The sequence below is a fragment of the Balaenoptera ricei genome, chromosome X (assembly GCF_028023285.1).
Source record: "Balaenoptera ricei isolate mBalRic1 chromosome X, mBalRic1.hap2, whole genome shotgun sequence".
Lineage (NCBI taxonomy): Eukaryota > Metazoa > Chordata > Mammalia > Artiodactyla > Balaenopteridae > Balaenoptera > Balaenoptera ricei.
Window position 1 is genome coordinate 92,965,641 of NC_082660.1, and position 22,601 is coordinate 92,988,241.

General features: G+C 44.4%; 1 protein-coding gene across 1 annotated transcript; it reads left to right on the forward strand.

Annotated features, from left to right (window-relative positions):
• Positions 1-2,602: 2,602 nt before the first annotated feature.
• LOC132357142 (nuclear RNA export factor 3-like) lies at positions 2,603-22,361 on the forward strand. The gene is made up of 21 exons (XM_059910435.1): positions 2,603-2,659; positions 12,440-12,472; positions 15,965-15,973; positions 16,004-16,167; positions 16,388-16,541; positions 17,165-17,248; positions 17,356-17,460; positions 17,585-17,665; positions 17,771-17,840; positions 17,995-18,083; positions 18,206-18,313; positions 18,477-18,586; positions 19,471-19,507; positions 19,873-19,941; positions 20,027-20,082; positions 20,226-20,333; positions 20,440-20,498; positions 20,607-20,722; positions 20,818-20,860; positions 21,572-21,644; positions 22,175-22,361. Exons 1-21 carry the CDS (start codon positions 2,603-2,605, stop codon positions 22,359-22,361), a joined length of 1,812 nt encoding a protein of 603 aa, XP_059766418.1.
• The last annotated feature ends 240 nt before the right edge of the window (positions 22,362-22,601 follow it).

A 22,601-nucleotide genomic window follows, 5' to 3' on the forward strand; every position in this document is an offset into this window, starting at 1 on the left:
TGTGGCATATCCATATACTGTATTATTACGCAGCAATAAAAAAAACTATTGACACACGCAACAAAATAGATAAATCAAAAAATAAATAGGTGTCCAGTTTCTAGCCTGACGTGTAAGGAGCTTCAAAGTCGGCACTCCATCCTAACAAGTAAAAAGCCAAACAAACTGAAAAAACAACTCTTCTCAGATCTATCAGAGAAGTGAGGTCACAAGGCAAATTTGTCTCCAAAATTGAATACAGAGAATACAACCTACCAGAGCAAAAACTCATCAGCAGAGACCTCCGTGGGAACCAGTATCAGTGTAGGAAAACCCAAAATGTAAGTGTTGGGGTCTCTTGGAAGCCGCTGCCTTTGAACCTGGAGTAGAAGCTCCAGCAGCCATCAGGACACAGATCCTCAGAACCTGCCTCCTTCAGACACCTGATATGAGCAAGGCCACCAGCATGAGGAGCTGCACAGGGAGAGACAGATCCAGCACATGTTATAATGTCCTTCTCACAAGGCCCTTTCCTTCTCCTTTCCTTGTTTGTACCCTAAGAACAAAGTGGAAAAGGAATAAGAAGTGGCCTGAATTCATGCAAACATTCATGATCCTGGAATAACAATAGGGCCATCGGCTTACTCATGTGTTATCATTCAATGTTCTCAGCAATCCTGTGGGTAAAGCATTCTTCTCCCCATTTTACAGAGGGGGAAGCTGAGGCTTAGAGAGAGTTATTACCTGTGTCAACTACAAATTGGCACTTGCCATGGTCACTTGCCATCTACCTCTATAAGGATTAAATCAGTTGCCACTGCAGCTGATTACCTTCAACATCCCCTGAAAGGAATTCAGGGTGGAGATCAGGAATGAGGCACTCTGTGCTCTGAGAAAAACTGGCAGAACAGGTCTTCAGATAGTTAGGTATTTTCAGGAGCTGATTTTATGAGCCCAATTCTTGCATCTCCTCATCTCTAGAAAAGCACTAAAGTCCTTCATGGTGACCTCTGCTCCTCGTGACTAGCAGTAACCCTCACGAGACCTGCAAAAAAAATATGTGCTTTATTGCATGTACTCCCCCTTTTCCAAAATCACATATATACTGACCTTCCCCCCTACCTCTTTGGAGCAGTTTCTCAGAGCTATCTGAAATGCTGTCTCCCGGGCTATAGTCCTCATTTTGCCCCAAATAAAACTTAACTTGCAACTCTCACGTCGTGCACTTTTTTTAAGTCGATACCTGTCTCACCTCCTGTGCCCCTCCTTTAGAAGGAAAGTGGCTCCTGGACACCCCTGGAGCAGGACACCACCCTCATTGGGGCCAGGAGGGACCCCAATGGCTTTACCTACGAGACAGCGGAGGCACCGAGCCCCAAAGCGGGAAAGAGGTGACCTGGATGTGGATCCCTTTGTCTCCCCACACCCCAGCGTCGTCCAGCCCCCACCGGGGACCCACACCCTCAGCTGAGTCCCAAACACCTGAAGGCGGGAGCTGCTCTTTTCCCCAGTTTATGTCTGTCTCCCTTAAAAAGTCGTCACGGTCGCCGCTATGACGTTAGGTTTCCACAGCAACCGCGATGCGCAGCCCTGTCCTCCACACTGAAATGCCTCCTATGTTGTAGCCATCATTTACAGTCTTGAGAAGCTGCATCCTCTCAGCCACACAACACCACGGGTTCTGTCATCTGCATGAGGAGCTCTGCACTGGGACATAAAAATCCGTGAATACCCAGCACATGTTTGACACATCCTCATCCATCCATCTATTCATCCAGTTAACAGGCATTAAGACCAAACTTTACACGATCTCTTTGGTTAAGTTTTAGGCTTCTCCAGAATGGAAACAAGGAATTAAAGTGTGGAAAGGCAGGTGTGGTAAGCTCAGTTGTTAACTCTAGGAAGAGATGGCTCCTTCCCATTAAGATTTCAACCTGCTCAAGTTTCTTATAATTGATGATTTTAAAATATGCTTTAAGCCCTATCCCCCTCTCCACATCTCTAGTTACTGTCCTCTTTACATAGATTCTCCCCTTGCACCGAAGTTCTACCAAGAATTCTGCACACTCAGTTCACATCTCCCTGCACCTCCCTTCCAACTCTGCCTTCATCCCTCATCTAACAGGGCTGTGTTCCCCCACACTTCCACTGACATTACACTTGCCAACTCAACCACCACTTATTTGTCACACTTATACTGTAGATCCAGAATGTCGAAATAATTTTTCAAATAGAGACAAATAGGTATTTCCTCAAGAGAAAAGGATTTCCCTTCCACAGGGCAGAATTCAAACACTTGCATATAGACAAGGAATTACATTACAGGGCAATCAGTTACCGAAAAGCTCAAGCTGTAACATACCTTCCATGGAGTTAGAGTTAGATAACATGAAGGCTGTGCTTTTGACAATTGGCTTTCAAATGACGCACACATTTTCTCGGACATATCTCATAATTTTACTTCACTGAAATGGATTTTGCAAACATGTTAAGTGCAAGTTAGCAATAATTATTTTTATGGTCACTTCAATAACCTTTGTTTTATCTGTTTATTTCTTTCTCAAGGGATTACCAACTATGGAATAAAATTGTCTGAAATTATATTGTTGTTCCAAGCTCTGCCATGAAAATATATTGTCTGAAAGCACTGTGTGATATACCATACTTGGACAATATATTGGTAGGTATAGGGAACTCTTTTGCAGTTTCCTGACTGTTAAGTCAAAATTCTCTTACTGCATTGTAGAAATTATGATGTTTGACTTTCTTTTGGGATGTATCCATTAAGTAAGAAAAAAAAAAACAACCTACAAAATCCATATACATCAGTCCATACTGATATCAATAAATGTTTGAATTAATAAAGAAATGGGTGATGAGAGTAACTGTCTTTATCAAATAATTCCAGATAATACATGTTGATACCCTGCCTCTATGAAGTGAACCTGAAATCTGCCTTCCACCTCTGAGGGTAGAGCAGACTTAGTGACTCACTTCTGAAGAACAGAGGAGGCAAATGGAAAACAGTTACTGTACACTGGAGAAACTGGGCAAACAGCACCTTAACCCACTGATGAAGGTCAACATCTCCAGTGACCCAGTGATGTCACTTGAGTACCATGTCCTCCCAGATATGATGTGATGGGAAGGGCACTTCAACTCTGTGGTATTCTTTCTCAAAACAAACAACCACAGTCTAGTCACAAGTAAACTAACAAACTGCCTGTACTCCTCAAGACTGTCAGGGTCATGAAAACAGTGTGGCAGCTCCTCAAATGGTTAAACAGAGAGTCACCATATGACTCAGCAGTTCCACTCCTAGGTACACAGCTAAGAGCAATGACAACATATTTTTACATAAAAACTTGTACACAAATGTATGTAGCATCATTATTCACAGCAGCCAAAAGTGGAAACAACCCAAATGTCCACCAATGAAAGAATGGGTAAATAAAATGTGGTGTACTATTTGACAATAAAAAGGAATGAAGTACTGATACATGCCATAACATAGATGAACATTGAAAACATTATGCCAAGTGAAGGAAGCCAAATATGCAAAAGACCACATAGTATATGATTCTATCTATATGCAATGTCCAGAAAAAGGCAATTAGTATAGCTGTACCCAAGGAGTTCCCCGCTTTACACCCAGACTTCCAAAAGGCTCTTTGTTGTGGCTTTTTGCCACAGCCCCTCCCTCCCACTTTCCTGTCCTGCAATGTTCAAGTTGCAGTTCAGGCGTCTGTCACCAGGTGGCACTAAAGAATCGCCATTTGCAAATTTCTTACAAACAAGTTTATTCAAACAGCAACGAAAAATACAGTACCTTCCCTTAACATTCAGCCTATGAATATATGTACAGAATGATTCTAATTCTGTCTGAAAACACTGCTAGGTGCAAAAGAAGATTGTGAAAGCATGTACTCCAGAGCCTGCACACGATGGAACACCAAGCGGCAGCAGCGAAACTTGGCAGTTGGTGGGCAGGCAAAGGGCAGGAAGGAGGTGACTGAGAGAGGATGGGGCTTTGGATCGTGGTGTGGGCAGCCTGTACAGTAGTGTTCTGTGTCCTGACAGGGGATGACAGAGTGTGTTAGACAAAGACTAGGCAGCCTGTACAGCCTGTAGGGTTATGGGGGTTAACACGTGTTCTCTGGTAGGAACCCTCTGTAGAGTCCACAAAGTACATCAGCAGACATTAATGAGGGAAGAGATAAATCAGTGCACGCGACATAGATTTGCAGTCAACAGCAGATGGAACTGCTTCAACATAAGTAGAAATTCTCCAAATAGAATTGCTATCATAGTAAACAGTTCCATATTTTACTCTTTCCAAATATACGCTTTTTCATTTGAAAAGAACAAAAATGGAGATGGATACGATGCCACCTGACATCTGTCATCTTCCTCACCCGGAAGGGTTGCTGAGTGAGTACCCGCGGGGCCACAATAGCAGGGAATGTGATCCGACCATTTCTCCAGCCCTGGAAGCCCATCTTCTAAAAGGGAGGCTGCTCTGTGTCCTCTAGAGAAGGTGAGGGATAGAACCTCATCCCATCCTGCCACTTACTGGAGAGCTGACCTAGGCTCTGTCAGCCTGAGCTTGGGCATCTGTGACGTGGGACTCATGATACCTGTGTCACAGAGCTGTCCTGAGGGGTGAATGAGAAAACCTGCCCAAAGTATATGGCATATTGTGGGACTTCAAAGTCTCTCTAAAAGTCAAGACTCAGTAGCAGGGGCTGGCTGAGCCTTAGGGCTAAGGCAGGCACTGTGGAAAGGTGTTTTTCATTGTTTCTCCTAATGAGAATATAGATATCTTTATGAAGGAAGCAAATCTCTCTCTGGTATGCCTTGAGTTCAAAGTTTCAAAGACAGAAGGATCTCTAGTTTCTTGGGAGACTCAGAAGCTCCTAAGAGCTGCCCAACATCGTGCCTCTGAGCAGACCCTAATCCAGTTCCCCACGCTGGGAAGACAGGCTTGCCTTTGATTCACCTGGTGAGCTCAGTGAGAGGTGGCACCAGGGCAGCAAGCTGTGGTGTTTGCCTAACTGCTGCTCCTGGACTGCTCCGCATGTTAATACGTTTATAGGAAAATTCTGAACCCGACCCACAGCCACCAGGACAGGGCTCCTCAGATCATGTCACACCAGGATTTCAGCCACCTGCTGCCTCCCTGAGAGGCAAAAATCCAAGAAGCACTAGCGTTTTTGGACACAATTGTCCATTCTTTAATTATTAATAACTAAAAATTTGTATTATAATCCATCCTGTTTATTGAAAGTGTTTCATTAACTCTACTGTGAAGTAAGAAGGTAAGAAGATAAGGAAGGAAATGAACATGTAGGAAAATTCAAGGGTTAAATCTGAGATGAGATTGCTCCTTCATATTAAATTTTAAACTTGCTCAAACTTCATGGCGTTGAAGATTCAACAACAACAACAACAGCAAAAAACCCTCTTAGGGCCCCTAACCCTTATGCAGACACAGGTGTCTCTCTTTCCTTCTCTCTCTCTCCCTCTTCCCCTTCAAAATATAAGTTCCACAAAGAGAAATGATTAAGCTTAGTGAGGAAGGCATGTCAAAAGGCAAGACAGGGCAAGAACTAGGTCTTTTGTACCACAGAGTTAGTCAAATTGTGAATTAAAAAGAAAACTTCTTGAGGGAAATTAAAAGTGCTACTCCAGTGAACACACAAAGGACAAGAAAGCAAACCAACCTTATTGTGGATGTGAGGAGAGTTTTAGTACTCTGGAGAGAAGATGAAACCAGCCACAACATTCTCTTAAACCAAAGCCTAATCCAGAGTGAGGCTTTAATTCTCTGCAATTCTACAAAGGCTGTGAGAGGTGAGGAAGCTACAGAAGAAAAGTTTCAAGCTAGAATAGGTTGGTTCATGAGGTTTAGGGAAAGGAGCCATCTCCATAACATCAAAGTGTGAGGTAAAGCAGCAAGTGCTGATGTAAAAGCTGCAGCAAGTTATCCAAAAGATCTAGCTAAGATAATTAATGAAGGTGCCTACACTAAACAACAGATTTTCCATGTAGACAAAACAGCCTTATATTAGAAGAGGATGCCATCTAGGACTCTCATGGCTGGAGAGGAGAAGTGAACGCCTGGCTTCAAAGCTTCAAAGGACAGGCTGGCTCTCTTGTTATGGGCTAATTCAGCTGGTGACTTTAAATAGAAGTCAACGCTCATTTACCATTCTTAAGATCCTAGGGCACTTAAGAATTATGCTAAATCTACTCTGTGCTCTATAAATGGAGCAACAAAGACTGAATGACAGCACATCTGTTTACAACATGGTTTACTGAATATTTTATGTCCACTGTTGGGACATATTGCTCAGAAAAAAAAAGAATTATTTCAAAATATTACTGCTCATAGACAACTCACATGCTCACCCAAGAGCTCTGATGTAGAGGTATAGTGAGATTAATGTTTTCATGCCTGCTAAAATTACATCCATTCTGCAACCCACAGATCAAGGAGTAGTTTTAACCCTCATGTACTGTTATTTAAGAAATACACTTCATAAGGCTATAGCTGCCATAGACAGTGATTCCTTTGATGGATCTGGGCAAAGTAAATTGAGAATCTTCTGGAAAGGATTTACCATTCTAGATGTCATTAAGAACATTATTGGTTCATTGAAAGACGTCAAAATATCCACATTAACGGGAGTTTGAAAGAAGTTGATGGATGACTTTGAGGGATGCAGGACTTTAGTGGAAGAAGTAACTGCAGATGTGGTGGAAAGAGCAAGAGAATTAGAATTAGAAGAGGAGCCTGAATACGTGATTGAATTGCTGCAATCTCATGATGAAACTTTAACCGACGAGGAGCTGTTTCTTATGGATGAGAGAAGAAAGTGGTTTCTTGAGATGGAATCTACCCCTGGTGAAGATGCTGTGAAGATTGTTGAAATGACAACAAAGGATTTAGAATATGACATAAACTTAGTTGATAAAAAATGTGGCAGGCTTTGAGAGGACAGACCCAATTTTTTCTTAAACATGTTTATTGGAGTATAATTGCTTTACAATGGTGTGTTGGTTTCTGCTGTGTAACAGTGAATCAGCTATACATATACATATATCCCCATGTCTCCTCCCTCTTGCATCTCCCTCCCTCCCACCCTCCCTATCCCACCCCTCTAGGTGGTCACAAAGCACCGAGCTGATCTCCCTGTGCTATGTGGCTGCTTCCCACTAGCTATCTATTTTACATTTGGTAGTGTATATATGTCCATGCCACTCTCTCACTTTGTCACAGCTTACCCTTCCCCCTCCCTGTGTCCTCAAGTCCATTCTCTATGTCTGCATCTTTATTCCTGTCCTGCCCCTAGGTTCTTCATGACTTTTTTTTTTTTTTTAGATTCCATATATATGTGTTAACATATGGTATTTGTTTTTCTCTTTCTGACTTACTTCACTCTGCAGGACAGACTCTAGGTCCATCCACCTCAATACAAATAACTCAACTTCGTTTCTTTTTATGGCTGAGTAATATTCCATTGTATATATGTGCCACATCTTCTTTATCCATTCATCTGTCGATGGACACTTAGGTTGTTTCCATGTCCTGGTTATTGTAAATAGAGCTGCAATGAACATTGTGGTACATGACTCTTTTTGAATTATGGTTTTCTCAGGGTATATGCCCAGTAGTGGGATTGCTGGGTCGTATGGTAGCTCTATTTATAGTTTTTAAGGAACCTCCACAGTGTTCTTCATAGTGGCTGTATAAATTTACATTCCCACCAACAGTGCAAGAGTGTTCCCTTTTCTCCACACCCTCTCCAGCATTTATTGTTTCTAGATTTTTTGATGATGGCAATTCTGACCGGTGTGAGGTGATACCTCATTGTGGTTTTGATTTGCATTTCTTTAATGATTAATGATGTTGAGCATCCTTTCATGTGTTTGTTGGCAATCTGTCTATCTTCTTTAGAGAAATGTCTATTTAGCAGACCCCAATTTTGAAAGAAGTTCCACTGTGGGTAAAATGCTGTCAAACAACAGTACATAGAAATCGTTTCTGCAAAGGAGAGTCCATCGATGCAGCACACTTCACTGTAGTCTCATTTTAAGAAACTGCCACAGCCACCCCAACCTTCAACAACCACCACCCTAATCAGTCAGCAGCCATCAAAACTGACACAAGACCCTCCAACAGCAAAAAGATTATGTCTCACTGAAGTTTCAGATGATTGGTAGCAACTTTCAGCAATAAAGTATTTTTTAATTAAGGTATGTACATTGTTTTTTAGACTTAATGCTATTGTACACTTAATAGTCTATAGTATAGTGTAACCATAACTTTTATAAGAAATGGAAAACCAAAGCACTTGTTTGGCTCACTTTATTGCAATATTTGCTATATTGTCGTGGTCTGCAACCAAGCTCACAATATTTCCAAAGTATACCCTTATCTATAATTGAGGCAAGGCTGAGTGAATCAGTAGGAAGAGTAAAGGCCAGGTTCAGAAGACATGGGTTCCAGTCTGGAATCAGCCAATGAGTAGGAGCATGACATGGGGCAGTGTGGGACATTAAGGTCCCAAACCTCAGGTTCCCCATCCCGGGAGTGAGGATTCTCCCCCTCATAGGGTCCTTGTCAGGATTTATTGAAATCACAAGACAGTGAAGGGCACAAAAGTGCCTTAGTCTCAGCCAGGCCTGAAATCTGAGGCTCGGTTTCCTTATCAGTAAAGAATGAATCACAATATGGAGTTTGTAGTTATGTCAAAAGGATTAAATGTTATGTGTAGATTAAAAGGTAAGCCAGTGTCATATTATGCACATAATTAATGAGAATATAAAAATGATGATAACTCATCAGGGGTTAATGGAACGTTTTGCTTCCTTCCTTAATTTTTCTTTTACTATTTTCCAAGTTCATTTAAATGTTTTGAAATATATTTAAGAGTATTCCACGCAGCAAATTATTCAAAAACTTTCAAACCTGGAATTTTACCTCTGGAAGGTTCATTTGGTCTTTGCTATGCAAAACTACGCCTGCTAAAAATCACAGACTCTCGTTGTAGTACTCTCATGGGCTCTTGTAGAGGAAGGAGCATCAATCCACAGCCTCCTCAGCTTCTCTGAACTACACGCTCCGATTGCTGTCTGTGGAAGAACTCTGCATTTCCGTTGCTGAACTGACCTGTGTCCCCAGCATCTCTCTCAAAAGTGGCAGAGAGAATCTGAGGCAAATCTTCAGACAAGATATTTGAAAATGTCAGCATCTTAAGTCCACTGTGTGATGCTACAGCCTATGAAACATTGTGAGCTCACAGTCTTTGGTCCCCTTTCACATGAAAAATGTGTCTGGAGATGGTAAAGGTGGTGCAGTTACTAGATGCCTAGTGGTAATCACACCAGTAGGGTATGTCTGAGACTTCTCATGTGAAGTGAAGTTTAAGCTGAGATCTGAGCCTAAGGAGGCTTTAGCCAGCAGAAGAGGAGAGGGTGGAGACTAGCTAGATATAACAGGAAGGAAATACCCTGTAACCTGGTTTATCCATTTGGAAAATCCAGAGCGGCAATCCCTTACCCAGAAGTTTGTCACTCTGGGAAAAACTTTGTGAAACTTAACAGGACAGTTGTAGAAAGTACCTGAACCCCTTCTGCCCTCCTTGCTCCCACCTCAGGCCTTTACTGACCACCAGCCCTCTAAGAGGAGTCCTATATTATTACTATGATTTCTATCTGTGAAACCATAGAGAAGAAGAAAGTCGTTAGGTAAAGCAATTTGAGTATGATTTTTTTTATGTGTTCTCCCACCACTCACCATGCAAAGCAACTTTTAATAAATTTTTCTTTCCTTTTCCCAAATTTTCCACTGGAGGAAATTCAGAAATTGGAGGTCCATGATAACTGGTGAACATATTGTCAACCAAGAAATGCAGAAGGCTGCAAATAAGAAAAAGAGTTTTTACTTAGGGTCTTATGAATTGTAATTTGGGAGGCACTGATTTGAGTAGCAACTCAAATGTGCTCATGGGGAAACAAAAATGGCAAGAGTTTATAAAGGTGACATATAAAGACTATCCAGAGAAGTTATATAGGTTATCTTTACAGAACTATGATTGGTTCTGGCAGGCATTCAGTCACTTGAGGCACCAGATTGGTTGCCATGCTCTGGTCTCCAGGGAATAACGAAAACAAGTTCCAGTCGGTCTCAGGTTGGCCGGGTGAAAGGTTTATGTTGCATTTGGGGGTAGAAATATGTAAGTCCTACTTCCATACTAGCCTCCTGGCTCCATTTTCAATCCCTTTGACATAAGTAACCACATTTTGTTGTCCATGGTCCACATGTCTAGAATTGCAGCTTAGGCATCACTCAGAAGGAATCTTTGGAAGGATGGAGGGAGCAAGATCTCATTCAGAGTGACATTTCTGGAAGATTTTGTGGCAAAGGAAGCATTAAGGGTAGCCCACGTACTTTAAAACTAGTGGCAAAAGCATTTCTTCTGCCTCTCCCTCCCAACTATGACGGGCAACCCATATGTGTGTAATTGAGAGACAAAAGTAATGTGAAAAAGCATATAGATTTAGAAATATACCGTTAATCCACCTACCTATTATTTTGGTAGTGAAATTCCCAACCCGGTATATACTACTATGCTATAAAATTTTACATCAGTTATTTTTCTGATTTCAAATTGCTATCTTTATAAACTAATGAAGTGCAAGAATGTGTATTAGAGAAAATATTTTTCTATATTTTTTTCATCTTGTTACATAGCAAGATGTACATCCTTGATAGTTTAGTTTATATTCCCCAGATATATTTCTCTGTGTACAGTACTATATAAACAGGTTTACATGACATATATATTCTTCCAAATTTTGCTCACAGTATGTATACTCTTTTCCTCATGTTATGTATGTTTATGTATATGTGCATATGTAAATATATGTACACACTTACATACATTTATAATTGTTTTTGTACTTGTTTAATCTTTATATGTTTGTGATGTATAGTTCTTATTTAAAATTTTTTCAGTAGACTTTGAAAGACACTCTTACTAATCAGATTTATTTATGTATGAGAATATTAAACATTTGCCTATAAAATATTTTTCCTATAATTTGCATTCCTTTCTATGTGACATTTTTGTTTGGGATTAACAAGGTTTTCTTTTTCTAACTTCCCTTCAATTTCTCAAATAAGCTTGTAACAGTTAAAATGTTTTTTGGGTCACATACGCAGTTTTGAATTCCCCTGGTGTCAATGCCACGCAGATAGGGTACTCAAACAACCCTCTCACCCATGTCTTGGTCTTGGAAGTTCATGATGGAGATAAAATCCACTCCCTTAAGCCTGGAGTGCCACAGGGATTGAACTATCTGGGGGCGGGTGTGCTGGGCATGTGGGGCCCAGGTAGAAGCAGAGGAAAATTAACCTCCATGGAGAGGAGAAAATGATCCCCTCCATGGGATCCCCTCCATGGGAGGGAGAGGCAGAAGAAATGCTTTTGCCACTAGTTTTAATGTATGTGGGCTACCCTTAATGCTTCATTTGCCACAAAATGATGACTTACAGAATTGTGTTAGGCCAGAAGCACTTTACACAGTATCTCCTATAAGCAAACACATGTTCAAATATTTTCACCATTCTTCATCAATGTAGATTTTGGTCTAAAGCCCTTTTCCATTGTGCCCTGAATCCCTCAAGGCTTTGAATCTAGAATTCCCAGTGGACTAGAATTCCCAGCGGACTAGTATTTGATACTACCCTATGTATTACTCATTTTCCTTTCTGTCATAGCTGCATTATTTTAAAGTTAAAAAATCCATGAAAATTAAAGCAATTTCTGTACTGTCAAAAGAAAAAAACTAAAAGATTGGGAAGTTGGGAGACAACATTTCAAACATTATTACAGATTTTGTACTCATGTGCAAGAACCAAAAGGATTTCTGTTAATCAGTAGAGAAAGGGACAAAAGATAATTGCAAATAATTCGCCTAAGAAGCAAAATGCTTCTCCAATAACCTCTGGAAAGATGACAAACCATTAACTGAAGAAATGAAAATCTGAAGATGTCATAATAAGTGAAAAAAATGAATTTGCATAAAATTACTTATGTAATTGCAAAATTTAAAAAGAATATGTATAGAACTACATAACTACACAAATGCTTTAAGTTAGGTATTCACATCACCAAAAGAGAAACACATCTGGAAAATGTGCACCAATCCTCTTACATTGGATATTTTTGGTATTTGTGAGTCAGGGTGGGGGGATCATGTAGATGGAAGGTGCAGAATGATTTTATTTTCTAAGTATACATTTTTAATGTTTAATATTTTGTGATTAGGCTAATTTGTTGAGAGGAACACTCGAAAATATCTAATAAGCAACTAACAAAAAAAAGTTCACATATATTTACCATGTTATCAAAGAGTTCACATGACACTGTTTCATAAAAAATAAAAAATTTCAATTTTTGACTTGACAGTTTATCTGTGTGGTGTGTGCATTTCGGTCTTACACTTCTTTTACCCCCAAATGTTCACACACTTATGTGCAGATTTTTCTTCACCTCTCTCAGTGGCTGGACTTTTCTCAGGGCATAGAGATCCAGGAAGGGATTGTGGACACGGGGTGGAAAATTCCAGAAAGTAGTGGAAAATTCCAGAAATGTCTAACTGATGTACTGGAGCCCAATCTCCTCTCTCCTTCCCTCTGCCTTGAAACCTCTCTGGTCTGGAACTTTCAGAGCTACAATTCCGGCTCTGACCACTAGGGGCATCTATCTACATTGAGGACATTTTTTTTTTTTAAAGGAAAATACATGATTTGTTTTCTTTTACTGTCATTACAGTGACCCACAAAACTCTGATTGCTATTTCGTTTATAGTTTTCAGGTCTGTTCTTTGTTGTTTGGTTTTTGGATTTTTTTTGTTTTTTGGTATTATCTCTCTGAGGTGGGCTGAGGTTAATTCCAGCCATTTGACTATTTTCAGAAAATTCTGTTACTTTGTACTAACTTAAGACAATCTCCCACACTAGAGCAATAACTTAGTAAATCTATGCATGGAGAAGTCATCTTCCATTGCATGGAGCTCAATTCCAGTCTCTGTTTCTCCAGGTAGCATCTGAATGACCCTAGATAAGCTCCAGCACCTCAGTAAGCCTCAGCAACTTTGGAAAGTTGGTGATTCTGATATCAGAGTCCCCTGTGAGGAATTCATGAAAGAATAGAGGCAATGTAGCAAGTACAGAGCCTGGCCTACAGCTGGCACACAGAGTTCTCTGGGTTTGCCGAATGAAGGAACACAATGTAGTGTAGCTGATCCAGAGTCTGGCATACAGAGCTCCCTGTGTTTGTAACCAGAAGTACCAAGGTCCCCTAAGCCTCCTGATTCCAGATGGCCTCCTCTGCAAGGGTGGTACAGTTGGAAAGAGTTCCCTGGGTGTTAGGCTGGTAGCAAACTCAGGGGGCAGTAATTACAGGAAGTTAAGTCTCCTCTGGCCCCCAGGGCTCTCCTCCTCTATGCCCTTGGGGAAGGGACTTCCTGTTAGGATGCCATCTTGTTTGTGTGGCTCTGACAAAGTGGTTTGGGGCTTGCACTCTCCTTCTTCGGCAGCCCTTCCTGATATTCTCCAAACCTCCAGCTCCAGACCCACAGATTCTCTTCACGAGCGGCCTGTGAGGAGGGCGGTGACAGATCACTGCCTTCAGGCCACCCCATGGGTGAGTTGGTCAGCATGAGACCTTGTCCTCAGGTCCCCACAGGGCAGGAGGGGTTCTGGGTTCCCTCCCTAACCCCAACCCACAGGACCCCCAACAAGCTGACCCTCCTTTAGAGGAGGCATGCAGAGGGCTCAGGCTCACTATTTCCCACTCTCTTGAGGAAATGGGCCAAGTGGGCTCTGACACACCCATCCTGATTCCATGTGGAAAACCTCCCCTCTTATGGAAATGGCCACGGCTGAGGTGAATTATTTCCCCTGGCTAAGGAAAAGGCACAAGTCATGTGATGTTCTCAGGTCTAGGGTTTGGAGAGTAGGGAGGGTCACCTAGGTGGGGCGTGGGATTGTGTAAACTAATATTCCTTGGATTTATACGAGGTGGGGGAGGGGCAGAAAACCCACCATTACCACTGAATATTACATTAACTAGTCAGGGTAAATTGTATTAGTCCATAGAAGCTTACTGAGGCTTGCTTTGTTGCCCAGCATATGAGCTATTCTGGAACGTTCGATGAGTAGTTGTTATGTGCATTGTTCTATGTCAATTAAATACATTTGTTAACTTAAGTAACATTTTGAATCCTTCTCCGTCTAGCTGAGTTTTTGTCTGCCATTTTGTGCATCACCCAGTGAGCTGTGTTAAAATTTCCCACTGTGACTGTGAATTTGTCCATGCTCTATTTCTGTTAGATTTTGCTTTGCATATTTTGGCTCTATTTTAGGACATGTATACAAGTTTAGAATTTTATATTAATATCTCCTTATTGCATTGAACCTGTTATCACAAAGAAATCTCCTTCTTTCTCTAGTGATGCTTTTTTCTTTAAAGTGTACCTTTTCTTTTACTAATAGGGTTATACCAGCTTTCTGTAGGTTACTGTGGAAAAGGTATACATTTTGCCATTTTTTTAATTTTCAAATTTTCTAGATGATTAAAATTTGCATGTGTCTCTTTTCAGGAGCATTTGATGGAAGGTTTCTTGTCCAGTCTGATAATAGCTGTCTTTCTATTTGGAATATTAATCTGAAATTTTTAATGTAAAAGTAGATGTAATTTGGTTTATATATACTATCTTACTGTATATTTATTTTTGCCTCTTCTAAGTTCTTTTTCCTTTCCTTTCCTTTGAAATGATTAACATTTTATAACTATTAAATTGTTACCTCATGTGGCTAGATAAACATTCTTTTGCCATTCTTGTAGTGTTTACCCTTCAGATTACAGTGTACATTTTTGCCGTTTCAGTCTAATGTTAGTTAATTAGTTCTTTAAAACTCCTCAGACAATTAGGGGACCTTGAGACACTTTGATTCCATATACCCTCCAAATTTATTGTTATGCATTTTCATTCTCTATATATTTAAATCCCCAGAAGAAATTACTATCATTGTGTTATATAGTCAACACTCATTTAAATTTGCCTACATATTCACAAATGTCATTAGTCTTTCTTTCCTGTATCTATGTGCCTCCACCTGGGAGGATATTTCTTCTGCCCAAAGAAGAGCCTGTAACATTTCTTTTAGTTTGAGTCTTCTGGTCACATATTTTCCAAGTTTTTGTTACACGATGATGAAATGAATGCATATTTTAGGACTGTTTTTCCTTAAAGCATACTTTTTCTCCTATTACAATAATACTGTTACACTGAGTTGATATCTTGTTACTTTTGGAAACTTCTCAACCAAGATCTCTTCAAATACCACTTCTCCGCTGTTCCCTCCCCTTCTTTCCGGGACTCACATTAACCATGTGTGAGGTATGTTCACTGCATCACCTTTAATTATCTCCCCCTCGCTTTTGGTATTCTCCATGTTATGTCTCTCCAGGCTCCATTGTGGATCTTTTCATCGGACTTATCTTTCATATCTCTAATTCTTCCGTCAGGCAGGGAGGTCACCTTTGACCCTTGAACCATCACACCAGGGTAGATTTCAGGGTAGGTTTTATTGTGCTCCTAGAGCCGAGCAGAGAAGAGAGAGTTAGAGATGAAAAGCCACTTGTCCCAGGTCACATAACCTGAACCAAGCAGAGCAGGGACTAACATCACAGACTAAACCCTGGGTCCAGACCCTTTCCTCTGTGCTTGTTTTCTTCTTGGCTGTGAATGCTCCCCACCTCTCGTTTCCTGAGAAGCAGAAACACAGTGAAGTCTCTCAGCCTTTTTTTTTTTCTTCCTAACTATGATAATTTCCTATTTAGATGATAAAGTTGGTGATATTTCTTCATTAGCCGGATATTTACCCAGGAATTTTTCTGGTACTGAGACCATTGATGTGATACTCTCAATTTCAGGGTACAATAAGCAAGTTACCTCCTTACAAAGAAGAGCAAGACGCTGGCGTATTTACCAAAGGAGGTATAACAATTGGTCTGAACAAGTCAGGTCTGGTATTCATCCTTCATCCCAGCAACAACAAGATGGAGATCAAGCAACAAGTGATGTTCACAAGGATACTGGAGTAAGATAGTAAGTGACGAGGCAGCATGGCTGACAAGTATCAACCAGTGAAAAACAAAACCTTGTAGTTAAATATGTCATTCTTCTCTCTAACCTGGAAGAGTGAGGAATGATGGGATCAGGTTAATGGTTGAGCAATCTTTATTGTAGCTCTGCTATCATTGGGGAAAATGTAGAGAAGACTTCCCAAGGCTATACGGACCACTTTCTTCTCTCCACTTCCCCACAGTGCTCCCTATGCCATTCCATCCTGTCATCGGAGAGGCAATTTTCAGAAACAAGACGAAACCCATGTTAACAAGGAGACAGAGCAAAAGCCTCCAGAGAGACGAATGGAGAGAAACAGGCAGGATGAGACCTTGGGGAGCTGGTTCAAGACCACAGTGAGTGTGCTGGCTAAATGGACCTGACATGTAGAAGAAGATGACAGAGGGAGTCATGTTGGGCGCGTGTAGAGATGCTGGGAACTTTTCTCTCGTGGCAGTGGAGTTGGTAATCTGTCTTGTTATTACTAGGAGTTAACTTCCTAGATCATGTGAGGGCAGGTTCAGAGAAGCAACATAAAGGGAGCAGACTGACTGCAGGGAGCATGGGAGAGGCTGTCTAAAAGCAAAGGAGGAAACTACTGCCAAGGAGATGGAGCAACTTCACACCAGAAGACGCAGTTTGGCTCAAGCTGAGTGTGGGAGGAGGTTGAGTCTCTGGGGTCCTTGTCAGAGGGGCAGGCCAGGTCTGCCTTAGGTAGGATCTCTTAGAACTTTATAAAAGTAAGTACATGTGAAAGACATGAAGTCGATTATTTCAGGAAAAGTATTTAAGTGGAAAGAAAGGGTATTTAGGAAGTCCACGTCTGGTGTAAAAGTTAGCGATAACAGATATTGTCCTACCTTAAGAAATTACCTAAAGCCTGAAAAAAGGTCCTAAAGCAAGACACAGCTGGGTCTTATCTTAACCTTGGATTCCATTGTATCAGTTTTCTTTCCCCAATTATTTCTTTGGCTCCTAGATTCCCTTCGGTATTCAATATGATGAGAAGTGGCTGCTGAATTTGATTCAGAAGCAATGCAGTGTCCCCTTCACCCCAGTCGAAGTAAGAGAGGACATGGAGGCCCATGAGAGGAAACGGGGAAGATGGCAGGCCCAGATGAGAAAAGCCTCTGGTCTCATATTATGCTTCTCTTGTCACTCTCCCTACAGTTTCACTATGAGAAAATGCAGGCCCAGTTCTTCGTTGAGAATGCCAACATTGCCTTCGCACTGAAGAATGTCAACGGCAAGATTTACAATGAGGCTAATGAAAGGGTGTGTGTCAAGGGCATGAGCAGGGCTAGCAGGGGGCAAGAGGGCAGGACAGGGGCATGATCTTGCTTGATCCCAGGGCTCAGATTTCCTGGAGCTTACCCAGCCCCTCTTGCGTTCTCAACAGATATCTATCTTTGTTGATCCCTGTGATGCACCCCACTCTGTGCTGAAGGAGCTGAGGTCAGAAAAGGTGGAGCAGATAAAGGTAATGCAGACTCAACACAACCTGTGCACTCACAGCCAGACCCACCTATTGCCCCCGATCACCACCTCAGACTCAGAGCCCTGGACCCCATCCCTAACTCTGCAGCTGCCCGTGAAGGAACGACACGATGCCTCCCAGCAATCTCTTGACATCCAGAGGCTCCGCTCTGACCCTGGTATGGCTACAGCAGTAATTGTAGAGCAGGTGAGGGCAGAGGGGTCTAGCTGGGAAGGATACTCAGGAAAGGTACCTCGGGGAGGGGTTGGTGCTGGAGCTGTACCAGCCAGGAGCCTCTCAGCCTCTGTTTCCCTCCTCCTGGCTTCCTGGAGACTTGATGACCCGTGATACTGGAATGCCGCGAAACCCTAGAAATGGCATGGCCGCCTCCCTGCAGATCCATCCAGGGAATATGCCCAAGGTGAGGACCTTAGACCCAATGTTGGGGCTGGTGGTGATGGTGGGAGAGATTAGGTAGAAGAGGCAGATTGGTCTCAGGTATCCCCTGCTGGGGTCCTCACTCTAACTCTTTCCTCATCATAGCTTTTGCCCTTGGAGCTGAGCAATAAGAAACCCTACCAGCTGCATGGCCTGTCCAGCTCTATGCCGAATGCTTCCAACACCAAGAACTTGAACCTCTCCAACACTGAGGTGAGGTGTGGTACCCAGATCCATCTTTGAAGGGAAGGTGGGAAAGCTCATGTGATGGTGACAGAGGAAGGGAAATGGATTTGTAGGAAAAGGAAGGGACTGGGGTGCACGGCCATCTTGGCTCTGTTTCTCTGGCCCATGTGGTTCCTCCTCATGATCACAGGTGAAGTCTGCAGGGGAGATGGACAAGGGTGAGCGGCTGGAGCCAGAAGGGATGTGTGCAGACAGAAACCCCCTGTGCACCAGCTTCCCTGATAAGTCAACCAACATAAGGTCAGATGTATCCTCTGTTACCCACTGGGAGCCTGAGCTACTCCCAAAAGTGGCCGTTTGCAAGGGGCAGCTGACATGGACCTCAGGGAGGACTACAGGCCCTATGCTCTCCTCTCTGCATCACAAAGTTGACAAAGTTTCAACCAACATCCAATGGGCCCCCAGCCCAATATCTGCATATTTTACATTCTTATCTGCTGTGTCTGAGCCATTCTGGGGCAGGTGAAGAGCTGCAAAAGGGGCGCCGTTTGCCCTTTCTTCTCTCTTCTTCCCTTACCCCGACCACGGGAGAGCTTCTTTCCCTTCCCTTTGTTTTCTCTCTCTCCCTTGCCTCTAGGCCCGAATGTCTCTGTCATCTCTCCCCTCGTACCTTCACTCCTTTTCTGTCTTCATCCCCCTTCATCTCCCTCCCTGCCTCCTGAGCCCCACCTCACTCGCCTCCCTGCCCCAGCATCCTGGGCCATCCATGGGGGGAGTCCAGGTCTTGGTCCAGGTCTTCGCAGAGTGCTGGACCCCCAGTGAGGTAGCAGAGCCTCGGGCACACACCCCATTCCCTCTTCTCTCCACATCCTTCAGTGGGGCCCTGGAGGAAGGAAGGGAGGGGAAGGAAGCCCTGCAGCATGGGTTTGAAATGCTGGTCCTTGTGGCACTGGAGAAGGGAGTCCGGGCAGTCTGTGGGGGAGCTACCCAGGGGAAGGAGAGGAAGGGAGGGAGAGAGGCGGGGAGGGAGGTAGGGCATGCTCTCCCTCTGTGTCAGTCGATGGGGGACGTGTTCAGGGCCCTGGAAGGCTGGGACACTGGGGTGTGGGTGTACTTGCTCCCATGAGGAGGAGGGTCACCACCATAGTTTCACTGGCTTTTCTGTTTTGTCTTGATTTTGGCAGCTCCATCCTGGAATTGTTCCCCAAGTTACTAACCTTGGTAAGTGTATACCTTGTTCACTGACTCCTCTAACTGGCACTGACAGCACCCACAAACTACTCTGAACCGCATTGGGTCTTGCCCCAGTTACAGTTTTGAAACTGACCCTTAAAAGTCCTGGGTGGAGGGGGATGGTACAGCCCCTGTGGGAACCTGACAAAGGCTCTGGATCTTCTTCAGCCACGTTCTTCACAGGCTTTGGGGAACCCACGGTGATGACCCAAACTGTAGTCCTGCCCATGGAATTTCCAGGGCCCTTTCACCCCTGACCTCTGACCCTCACCCTCTCTTGGGCCCATCCTTTTCCCTGATCATCCGGTACCACCTCCTGGTCTGCACTGCTGACTTCCTCTTCTCTTCCCCAGGGCGGCCAGGAGACATCCCCACTGGCTAAGTGTGGTATTGAAGCCTGCAAGCGCTTACCAACCTGCAAGGTGAGGATGGACGATCAAGTCGGGTTGTAAGTGGTGCATGAGAAGGGGGTGTCAGCCCTGGTCCTGAGGACTGTTTTGATTCCAGGGCAGCTACTTTGGATCTGATGAGCTGAAGAGCCTAGTCCTGCAATTCCTGCAGCAGTAAGTACCTCTGGGAAGCTGAGCAAGGGGGGGAGGGTGAGGACAGGTGAGGCCACCTAAGCACAGGTCTGCTCAGGGGAGTTTCCAAGTCTCATGTGAGGTCCAGACCACAGAGATAGACTGTCCTCAATGCTCTCCCTCAGGTACTACTTGATCCATGACTATGGAGACCGACAGGGTCTCGTGGGTGCTTATCACGAGCAGGCCTGCTTCTCCCTGACCATTCCCTTCCACCCCGAGGACCCAGCCCCGTGAGTATCACAGCACAGGCTCTGCTCCTGGGCCGTGTGGCTCCCCAGGAGACACAGGCCAGCTCCTGCAGACACCCACCACCCACTGTTGCTCTTTGTCTCCTAGAAGCAGCTTGTGCGAGTACTTCAAGGACAGCCGGAATATGAAGAAGCTCACGGACCCCCGTGAGTGTGTGATGGGAAGACTGGGTGGGAAAGGGCGGTGAAGGGGTCAATCATAGGGCCCAGGGCGTGGCAGCCCCTGACCTTCGCTCGCTTCCCCTCCCCTCACAGACCTGCGGGTCCAGCTGCTGAAGCACACAAAACATGACATTGTGCACACCCTCTGTGTGTTGCCCAAGACTCAGCATGACTTCAACTCCTTCGTGGTGGACACGTGGTCCCAGACGGTGAGCTCCTGCTTCCTCCCTCGGGGGGGCCCAGGAAGCCGCAGGTGGGTAGGAGGTGCAGGTGGTGACTGGGCGCCTGGGCTCTTCCCTTTCAGGAAACGATGCTCTGCTTCTCTGTCAGCGGGGTGTTCAAGGAAGGTGAGTGTGTGTAGACCCCATCCCCAGTTGCCCCACTGCTGCCTCCCCCTGGCCAGGCTCAATCCCAGAACCACCCAGCTTCCCTGACCCCTTCCCTTCCCTTCCCTTCCCTTCCCTTTCCTTCCCCTTCTCTTCCCTTCCCTTCCCTTTCTTTCCCCTTCTTTTCCCTTCCTTCTCTCCCCTCCCCTCCTACCCTGCCCTCCTCCCTTCCCCTCCCCTCCCTCCCCTGCCCTCCGCTCCACCTCCCCTCCCCTCCCCTCCCCTCCCCTTCCCCACTGTGTTCTCCAGCGCTCAGGCTTCCCACAGACAATCCAGGTCTGAGCTGTGTCCATGCCTGTCTGCCCTGCACACCCTGGGCGTTGGGGACACAGGCTGCGGAGTTTGGTGGCTCTCATCCCAGATACTCACTCTGAGAACTTGGGCCGTTACTTAACCTCTCAGTTTCCTCATTTGCAAAATGGGGTAGTAGTATCCACCTCTTGGGCGGCTGTGAAAAACGCATCCCGTGAACCTGTGTAGTGGTTGTCAGGGGCCCTGTCACTGGGCGCAGACTACTCCTATAGTTGCCCTCCCGATTCCCGACACCCTGGCCCCCGTGAACAACTGCCCTCTCAGCATGAGTGTCCAGTCACAGCCTGACTGGGGACCGCCGTGTGAGCGTGTACAGCACGTGTGGCTCTAAGGGGTACTGTTGTTTGTTTGCTGTTGAAGTGGAAGGAAGTTCTCAGGGCTGTGTGCGTGCCTTCACCCGGACCTTCATCGCTACCCCTGCCAGGTACTCCAGGTGAGAGCCCTGTTGTGGGCGGGAATGCCCATCCCCGCCTGGGCTCAGGGGCTTGGGAATGTGGTGGCGCAGACCTTAGGTTTACTCGGTATTGTGGAAAGCCAGCGGGAAGATCCCAGGAGCAGTCTAGCCTAGTGGTTAAGAAGAGCATGGGCTCTGGAGTCGGCCTATGCCTTCTCTCCTTGACCCAACACTCACTCACTGTGTGACCTTGGTCAAGTCACATGACCTCTCTGTGACTCAGTGTCTTCTTCCGAGAATGGGGATCAGAGCGTCCACCCCTTGGGCTGTGGTAAAGGGTAAATGCAAAATTGCCCGTGGGTTGGGGATAAACCTATAAATCGAGTGAAGGTGGTAGACAGTCTCTCCAAAGGTGGGCTCTGTGGGGAGGGCCAGGTCAAGGAACCTGGGAGACAGACACAGGAGGGGCGTGGAAGGAATCTGGTTGCTGAGTGCCAGTGGGAGCAGAGTCAATATTGGGGGTGTGGGTGTCCATCCAGCAGTTGTCTGAGGGCCCATTTTTCCTTCAGTCTGTGCATCGTGAATGACGAGCTGTTTGTGAGGGACGTCAGCCCCAGTGAGACCCAGAGTGTGTTCTCCATCCCAGTGCCTACGCCCACCTCCAGCTCCATGCACACCCTCTCCCAGGAGCAGCAGGACATCATGCAGGCATCTTCCACCCGACCTGAGGTGAACCGCTGGTGTAATCAGAAGTGAGTGCTGGGTTTGCGTGGGCATAGGAGGGAGCTGGGAGGAGTAGAGGGGTGATTAATGGGAACTTGAAGCTAATTATTTTACATCTATTTTTTTCTTACAAACGTTTAGTTGTGAGAAATTCCCTAATTTCATACTAATACATTTCCATGTATTATAAAATACAGGTTTCCTATGTTATATACTGTTTTGAAATTTCTTTTGTTTATCATTAGCACCAGCATAGCTTCCTCTCAGTATATG

What these genes read in the sequence shown, in the direction of transcription:
- LOC132357142 (XM_059910435.1), top strand. Translation starts at nt 2,603, where the DNA reads ATGAAAATATATTGTCTGAAAGCACTGTGTGATATACCATACTTGGAC. An exon ending in AAGGATACTGGAGTAAGATA is followed by an intron (nt 16,168 to 16,387) that starts GTAAGTGACGAG and finishes ACTTCCCCACAG; the next exon opens with TGCTCCCTATGCCATTCCAT. An exon ending in GGAGCTGGTTCAAGACCACA is followed by an intron (nt 16,542 to 17,164) that starts GTGAGTGTGCTG and finishes TTTGGCTCCTAG; the next exon opens with ATTCCCTTCGGTATTCAATA.